Source organism: Poecilia reticulata, chromosome 2, assembly GCF_904066995.2.
Source record: "Poecilia reticulata chromosome 2, P_reticulata-male-v2, whole genome shotgun sequence".
NCBI classification, from domain to species: Eukaryota; Metazoa; Chordata; class Actinopteri; order Cyprinodontiformes; family Poeciliidae; genus Poecilia; species Poecilia reticulata.
The window spans coordinates 44,612,576-44,621,667 of NC_088831.1; the positions used below are offsets into that span (position 1 = coordinate 44,612,576).

General features: G+C 45.4%; 1 protein-coding gene across 1 annotated transcript in view; it reads left to right on the plus strand.

The window, feature by feature from the left end:
* The window catches only part of LOC103461868 (insulin-like growth factor-binding protein 2-B), a 17,760-nt gene extending 13,258 nt beyond the window's left edge, over positions 1-4,502 (plus strand). Inside the window, exons 2-4 of the mRNA XM_008404232.3 lie at positions 16-164; positions 1,655-1,795; positions 2,974-4,502. Coding sequence (XP_008402454.1) covers positions 16-164; positions 1,655-1,795; positions 2,974-3,126 — 443 coding nt within the window. The 3' untranslated portion in view covers positions 3,127-4,502. The remainder of the gene's footprint in view (positions 1-15; positions 165-1,654; positions 1,796-2,973) is intronic.
* Positions 4,503-9,092: the final 4,590 nt, after the last annotated feature.

The following is a 9,092-nucleotide window of genomic DNA, read 5'->3' on the forward strand; positions in this document are numbered from 1 at the left end:
GTTGTGTGTCTGCAGAGCTGCACGGCACCGAGAGTCCTCTGGCGAAGAGGCCCCTGCTGGACCCCTGGAACCGGCAGGAGAAAACCCGGCTTCAGACTCAGAACGAGCTGAGAACCAGGATGAGGACCGGCCTGGGCGACGAGCGAGTCCAGAGAGAGCCGCCGGTCAGAACCGCCACGACTGGACCCGGGCTGGGTCCTGCTTTATAAAACGCTCCGCAACAGCTTAGAAAGGTTTAGTTTGCAGCTAAATGCTAAATATAGCATGCTAACTGTTTAGCTCCGAACTAAATGATTTATTAGGAAGCCAAATGTTTAGCTTCACCACCTGGCTTATTTAAGCCCTTCAAAATAAAAGCCAGCCTGCAGTGGGTGGGCGGTTTGGGCCGGGTCAGTTCTGGTGGAGGTCTGTAAGTCTGTGATGAGAACGACGACAATGCGGCTCGTTTTCTCTTTCATTTACCAAACAGGAGCAAAATGAACAACAAAGCAGCGAGGGGAGGGGGCGGGGCCAAAGAGAGGGGGCGGGGCCAATCAGAGGGCGTGGCCAATCAGGGGGCATGACCAATCAGGGGGCCCCAGAAGAGCAGTGGCTGCCCCTCATGGGGCCCCAGAAGAGCAGTGGCTGCCCCTCATGGGGCCCCATAAGAGCAGTGGCTGCCCCTCATGGGGCCCCAGAAGAGCAGTGGCTGCACCATGGGGCCCCAGAAGAGCAGTGGCTGCCCCTCATGGGGCCCCAGAAGAGCAGTGGCTGCCCCTCATGGGGCCCCAGAAGAGCAGTGGCTGCACCATGGGGCCCCAGAAGAGCAGTGGCTGCCCCTCATGGGGCCCCAGAAGAGCAGTGGCTGCACCATGGGGCCCCAGAAGAGCAGTGGCTGCACCATGGGGCCCCAGAAGAGCAGTGGCTGCCCCTCATGGGGCCCCAGAAGAGCAGTGGCTGCCCCATGGGGCCCCAGAAGAGCAGTGGCTGCCCCTCATGGGGCCCCAGAAGAGCAGTAGCTGCCCCTCATGGGGCCCCAGAAGAGCAGTGTCTGCCCCTCATGGGGCCCCAGAAGAGCAGTGGCTGCCCCTCATGGGGCCCCAGAAGAGCAGTGGCTGCCCCATGGGGCCCCATGAGGAGCAGTGGCTGCCCCATGGTGCCCCAGAAGAGCAGTGGCTGCACCATGGGGCCCCAGAAGAGCAGTGGCTGCCCCATGGGGCCCCAGAAGAGCAGTGGCTGCCCCATGGGGCCCCATGAGGAGCAGTGGCTGCCCCATGGTGCCCCAGAAGAGCAGTGGCTGCCCCATGGGGCCCCAGAAGAGCAGTGGCTGCCCCATGGGGCCCCATGAGGAGCAGTGGCTGCCCCATGGTGCCCCAGAAGAGCAGTGGCTGCCCCATGGGGCCCCAGAAGAGCAGTGGCTGCCCCATGGGGCCCCAGAAGAGCAGTGGCTGCCCCATGGGGCCCCAGAAGAGCAGTGGCTGCCCCATGGGGCCCCAGAAGAGCAGTGGCTGCCCCATGGGGCCCCAGAAGAGCAGTGGCTGCACCATGGGGCCCCAGAAGAGCAGTGGCGGCCCCATGGGTCCCCAGAAGAGCAGTGGCTTCCCCATGGGGCCCCAGAAGAGCATTGGCTGCCCCATGGGGCCGCTCTAACGTGCGCGTGTCTCTGCTCCTCCAGAGCTCCTGTCAGCAGCAGCTGGACATGGTGCTGGAGGAAATCTCCAGGATGACCTCGGAGGACAGCCGCGGCCCCCTGGAGAACCTGTACGGCCTCAAGTTCCCCAACTGCGACCGACACGGACTGTACAACCTGAAGCAGGTGAGCCGACCTGGGGTCAGTCTGGGGTCACACAGAGGTCAGGCTGGGATTCAAACCTGCAACCTTCGCGCTCCAATGCGGAGCGATCAATCCGCACAACGCAGGAGAACCAAACCTTTTATCACATGGAACAAAATGGCTGCCAGGCCAAAACATAAAATAAGGGGGAAAAGAAACAAATACTGACTTTTTTACTCAACAGGAAACTAAGTTTTTAAACTAAATGAGTAAAATAAAGATGCTAATAAGCTAAAATATTCCTTTTAAATGAGAAAATAAAAGTTGTCTAAATGCAGCAGCAGCTTTGATCCCGAGTCGTTTCTGCTGGACTGACCTGGTGATGACTAGTTTATGAATTAATTAGACGCAAAATATGATTTAATTGTAGATATTTGTTTCCAGAATGTGAACCAGGCGAAGCTGAAACTTCAACTAGAGGAGAGAACAGATAAAGTTTTAAAATGTTTATGTCCTGCAGTGAACGATTGATCAATTATTAGCTGTAATACATTAATCATAATTAATCTGATTGGTTGAAAATCCTCCGTAGATCATTGACTGCTCACAGCTACTCCACATAACCCCACTCTAAATACAAACATGGAGATAAATTATAATTTTAGGTTTAATTTTGGCAGCAGAGATGAAGATTTTCACCATCTGTGTGTCGAGTTGGTCAGGATGTTTAACTCACTGATCCATCCAACACACACTCCTGTTCCTCAGCATCCTGCCTACACACACACACACACACACACACACACACACACACACACACCGAGGCCGCCGCATGCTAATCACTGTAACTGTCACTTCTTTGTTCTTCCTCATGACAGGAAGAAAATAGAAACTTGGTTTCCCCTCATGAACTGAGTCTGAGTCCCGTCACGACCTCATTTAAGAGAGTGTGTGTGTGTGTGTGTGTGTGTGTGTGTGTGTGTGTGTGTGTGTGTGTGTGTGTGTGTGTGTGTGTGTGTGTGTGTGTGTGTGAGCTCGGGTTATGACTGGATGAATGTGGTCCCACCCGGACCAGCGCCCTCGCTCTTATCCAATGAAGAAGATCCCTCACCCTGCCTCTCACACACACACACACACACACACACACACACCCCTCCATGCTTCATTAACCCGCTGTGCCTCCTGCGCCCCTCCCCTGGCTGTTTCTGTGCCTCCTGCAGTGCAACATGTCGACCCACGGCCAGCGGGGCGAGTGCTGGTGCGTGGACCCGCTGACGGGCGTCCAGATCCCGGAGACGCCCAGAGTCAGAGGAGACCCCAACTGCTACCACTTCCAGGAGGCGCTGCGGGCGCCGCCCACCACGGCCCGCTAACACACACACACACACGCACACACACACACACACACACGCCGGGTTTGATCCTGCGCTCAGTACAAGGAAAAGCCTTTTTCTCTAATCTTCACGCTGCAGCCTGAAGCGACACAAACCTGATCTTTACGATGAAACTTGTTTTTGCAGATAAACGGTCCGACGGTTCGAGTTCTGACTTTATGCTAATTTTGAACGTCTTCATTTTTGCCCGGAGCCGTTTCTCCGGCCTCTCGGGTCAAACGGCTCTAATTGTCCTGATGGTTGCAGCCAAACGTTGAGTCACTTTGGGTTCAGACTCGTTGCATGAAGCGTCATGTTCCTCATCTAACAACTATGATTGTTTTCACATTTTCCAACACAGAAGCTGATCAAATACTGAAATATTTACACAGAAATAATTAGTCAAACCGGATAAAAATACAAAAATAACAAGAAAATGTTGTGTAAAACCTGACCTCTTAAAACAGTCGAACTCCCTGGTCTGTATAGGGAAAGTGAGACTGTATTGGCTGCTGCAGCCGTTGGTCTTCATGGAGTCACAGAAAAGCAGGATGAGCCGGAATCTGCCTCAGAATCTGCCTCAGAAAAAGACGCAGCGCCCTTATTTCTCACCTAATTTCTATAAAATAAAGTTAAACACTTTAAAACTTACTGCCAAAAAACAATTCAGAATGTCGTCTGATGAGTGATGGTCAGAAACGGCAGCGGTTGGTTATCTGACCTCGCTAAGCTAAGCTAAGCTAGCACAGCTAACTGACGGCTCCTTTCTCCTCAGTGTCTTCACTGAGCTGAGAAATGGATAGTAAATCATCACGTCTCTCTTTATAATTGTTTTTATGAACAACGTCCAGGCCAGAGATTTATATCGATGACGCTGGTCTGATAGGCGTCAAATTGAGATTTTAATTTCTCACAACTGGAGATGCTTTTAAAATGTGTTTAGGCCAAATGATCAGAGTGAGTGTGTATCAGCTAGCATGTGATGCTAACTGATCCGATCTGAGCTGCTGTTGGTTTCGCTCCTGAGAAATTCTCTCTGATTCTCCAGACTCGGGTCACTCTGACCGCCGTTTACACCGGGTAAGATAGTCACTGCTCACAGCTACTCTGCAGCATCCTGAGCCAACATTTTCCCCCCCAAGTTGATGATCTGAAACAAGAAATCAAAGAAAAGCTGTTAAAACTGGAAATGCTTCTGTAAAAGTAGAAAAACACACGTTACATCTTGTGACTTTTGTCCTAAAGCAGATTCTTTTTTTCATTGTTAAAGAAACTGAACTAAATTATTAGTTTGATGTTTTTATGTATGATTCCCATTGTGTTCTGTAGTTTCCCTTTATGTTTATAAAAGTAATAAAAGCTGGATAAAATCCTCATGTCGTTCAGTGTCAGCTTTGGCTTTGTAAAGTGAAATGGAGCAGCTAATGCTAAAGCACTAAACCAACATGGTGTTTAGAATTAGCTAAAGCGCTAAACCAACATGGTGTTTAGAAGAAGCTAATGCTAAAGCACTAAACCAACATGGTGTTTAGAAGAAGCTAATGCTAAAGCGCTAAACCAACATGGTGTTTAGAAGAAGCTAATGCTAAAGCGCTAAACCAACATGGTGTTTAGAAGAAGCTAATGCTAAAGCGCTAAACCAACATGGTGTTTAGAAGAAGCTAATGCTAAAGCACTAAACCAACATGGTGTTTAGAAGAAGCTAATGCTAAAGCACTAAACCAACATGGTGTTTAGAAGAAGCTAATGCTAAAGCACTAAACCAACATGGTGTTTAGAAGAAGCTAATGCTAAAGCACTAAACCAACATGGTGTTTAGAAGAAGCTAATGCTAAAGCGCTAAACCAACATGGTGTTTAGAAGAAGCTAATGCTAAAGCGCTAAACCAACATGGTGTTTAGAAGAAGCTAATGCTAAAGCGCTAAACCAACATGGTGTTTAGAAGAAGCTAATGCTAAAGCGCTAAACCAACATGGTGTTTAGAAGAAGCTAATGCTGAAGCGCTAAACCAACATGGTGTTTAGAAGAAGCTAATGCTGAAGCGCTAAACCAACATGGTGTTTAGAAGAAGCTAATGCTAAAGCGCTAAACCAACATGGTGTTTAGAAGAAGCTAATGCTGAAGTGCTAAACCAACATGGTGTTTAGAATTAGCTAAAGCGCTAAACCAACATGGTGTTTAGAAGAAGCTAATGCTAAAGCGCTAAACCAACATGGTGTTTAGAAGAAGCTAATGCTAAAGCGCTAAACCAACATGGTTTTTAGAAGAAGCTAATGCTAAAGGGCTAAACCAACATGGTGTTTAAAATTAGCTAAAGCGCTAAACCAACATGGTGTTTAGAAGAAGCTAATGCTAAAGCGCTAAACCAACATGGTGTTTAGAAGAAGCTAATGCTAAAGCGCTAAACCAACATGGTGTTTAGAATTAGCTAAAGCGCTAAACCAACATGGTGTTTAGAATAAGCTAATGCTAAAGCGCTAAACCAACATGGTGTTTAGACGAAGCTAATGCTGAAGCGCTAAACCAACATGGTGTTTAGAATTAGCTAAAGCGCTAAACCAACATGGTGTTTAGAATTAGCTAAAGCGCTAAACCAACATGGTGTTTAGAAGAAGCTAATGCTAAAGCGCTAAACCAACATGGTGTTTAGAAGAAGCTAATGCTAAAGCGCTAAATCAACATGGTGTTTAGAAGAAGCTAATGCTAAAGCGCTAAACCAACATGGTGTTTAGAAAAATCTAATGCTATAGCGCTAAACCAACATGGTGTTTAGAAGAAGCTAATGCTAAAGCGCTAAACCAACATGGTGTTTAGAAGAAGCTAAAGCGCTAAACCAACATGGTGTTTAGAATTAGCTAAAGCGCTAAACCAACATGGTGTTTAGAAGAAGCTAATGCTAAAGCGCTAAACCAGCATGGTGTTTAGAAGAAGCTAATGCTATAGCGTTAAACCAACATGGTGTTTAGAAGAAGCTAATGCTGAAGCGCTAAACCAACATGGTGTTTAGAAGAAGCTAATGCTAAAGCACTAAACCAACATGGTGTTTAGAAGAAGCTAATGCTAAAGCGCTAAACCAACATGGTGTTTAGAAGAAGCTAATGCTAAAGCGCTAAACCAACGTGGTTTTATAAGAAGCTAATGCTAAAGCGCTAAACCAACATGGTGTTTAGAAGAAGCTAATGCTAAAGCACTAAACCAACATGGTGTTTAGAAGAAGCTAATGCTAAAGCGCTAAACCAACATGGTGTTTAGAAGAAGCTAATGCTAAAGCGCTAAACCAACATGGTGTTTAGAAGAAGCTAATGCTAAAGCGCTAAACCAACGTGGTTTTATAAGAAGCTAATGCTAAAGCGCTAAACCAACATGGTGTTTAGAATTAGCTAAAGCGCTAAACCAACATGGTGTTTAGAAGAAGCTAATGCTAAAGCGCTAAACCAACATGGTGTTTAGAAGAAGCTAATGCTAAAGCGCTAAACCAACATGGTGTTTAGAATAAGCTAATGCTAAAGCGCTAAACCAACATGGTGTTTAGAAGAAGCTAATGCTAAAGCGCTAAACCAACATAGTTTTTAGAAGAAGCTAATGCTAAAGCGCTAACTTTAATAAAATTATATCTGCCCTTGAAAACTTGAACCCTCTGCTAGCTCCACTGTTGGTGGATTGGCAGAAATTTTGAAAATTAGTTTTTTATGCTTTTTCTCTGAAAAAGCATTAATTTTTCTGTGATGCAGAGGGAGAAATTTTAAAAACTGCAAAAAGATAAAAATGAATCAGTTTTACTGATGAACTGAGGACAAAAATGAATAAAAGTCCCGTTGGAAGTAAATAAAGCCGTTTATAAAAACTTGAATAAGGATCTGAACCCAGGCTGGTTCATGAACCTGGTGACGAACCCGGAGCTTTTCCTGCAGCCAGAACAGGAAACTTACCCAGAATTCAAAGTTCGGCCCCATCATGATCCGGTGTTGGGTTGAAACGAGGAGCCTCGTTTGTAGTCGCAGCCAAAAGCGGGTCATGTGATCCCGGTCCTGACCGGCGGTAACTTTGGGCCAAGCGGTCGGTCACCAGCCCGGGCTGGGAAAACGGCTTCGCCGGCTTTTATTGGGTTCTAGGAACCGGAGGATCCGCAGGTGTTCGGATCGTTTTCTGGGCTTTCTGCACATTTAATGGTGGTTTTAGGCTGAAAACGAATCAAAAGAAAGAATCTCCTGTTTTGGTACGACGGGGCGAGACGACAACGTTCCCGCTCTAAGACTCCCGTTTGCTTTGTTAGCTTCCAACAACTTCCTGGGATGTGCAGATTGTGGGTTTGTTTCTCAGACTTGTTGAATGTTAACAAAATAATTGTTGTTTTATCTCGGTGAAATGACGAGGTTCTCCAGGAACCGTTTCATATCAAACACAATTATTATGCTGGGAATCTGCCGAGTCGACTTTCTTTCTGCTGAAAACTATTTTCACTTCAAACCAAAAGTTTCTGTTGGACCAGATCTTGTGATCATTCCTGAAGCGACGAGTCACTACGGTTAAAAATAAAGCGCATCAGCATGACGCGGAAGAGCACATTGTCCATCTGAAGGTTAAAATTAAAACTTTTCTCCAATTAAAGTTTTACAGGCCGGTTTCTCCTGGACTCGGTAGTTCATAAGCACACAGTGGTCCAAATAAAACCTTCAACGTTCTTTGCTGGATCAGGAAATCCTCCCTCGTTCAGAGACATCCGATCACTGCAACCGGAGAAATGTTCCCCAATTTCCAAACTTCGGCTGACGTGATGCTTTAATTCCAGTTTGCTGCGCGGATATTTGGCCCATCGGCACGAAGCAACTGGAGACTTTTTATGAACAAATCATGTTTCTACATGGAATATTTTAAAGTTCATCTGCTGATGATCAGTTTTGGTCTCGATTTGAAACTCAGATCAGACCTGGATGCTCCCAAAACGGCATCATGTGGATTTAAAACACTGAGAAACAGAAAAAGTTTTCAAAGTGACGGAAATCTGGAATAGAAAAGTCTTATAAAAATAGAGAATTATAGTCTTGTGACTCTTTAAATGTGACGATTTTGGCCAAAAGTTTGGACTTCCCATAAATTCCCAAAATTTATTCCCATAAATCCAAGCATTTAAAATAAATGAATAACTTTTAAACGATGCAATACAAAAGAAATGTATTTATAAAGCGACTTGAAACACAACCGCTGGGCGAAGTGCTGATTATGGTGAATAACTGCAGGAAAGTCAAACTAAAAGTTTTCACAAAATGAAACGAGTTTCTGTCAAAATGTTAAAAGTTTCTTGGAAAACAAGGAGAAATGAAAGAGGGAGAAAAAAACATTCAGGATAAACTCGGATGTTTTCTGGAAAAAAACGTTTCAAGAGTCAAAAAGTTTGGACTTTTAAACCTCAAATTTCCAAAAGTTAAATTTTTTTTCTTTTACTTTTAAAAGTCGATTTTTTTTCTATAAAATTTCCGAGATTAATCTCAAAATTTCTCATTTTTTTAAACAAATTTCTAATTTCCAAGCTCAGCGTTTTCTCCGTTTTTTAACATTTTTTATCTGATTTCTTCCTTTTTTCTGACCTCAGACGCTCCGATACGCCGTCGAAGAAACTGGATAGAAATGTTAAATAATCGTTAATTTAGCTTCTTTTGAACTCAGATTATTCCGGGTTCTTCCCGGTTCTTCCCGGTTCTCCCCGGTTCTTCCCGGTTCTTCCCGGTTCTCCCCGGTTCTTCCCGGTTCTCCCCGGTTCTTCCCGGTTCTTCCCGGTTCTCCTGCTGCAGGTCGGATCCCAGTAAAACATTCACATGACTCAAACTTCTGTATTCGTACGTTTGCAGTATTTCCAGATGAATTAATTGCGAAATAATACGATGTGTGTGTTGATGTCAGACGCTGCGACGGAGAATTAGGTCAAGAATAAGAAAAATATAAAAGTAGGAGAAGCTGGTGTTGGAAAT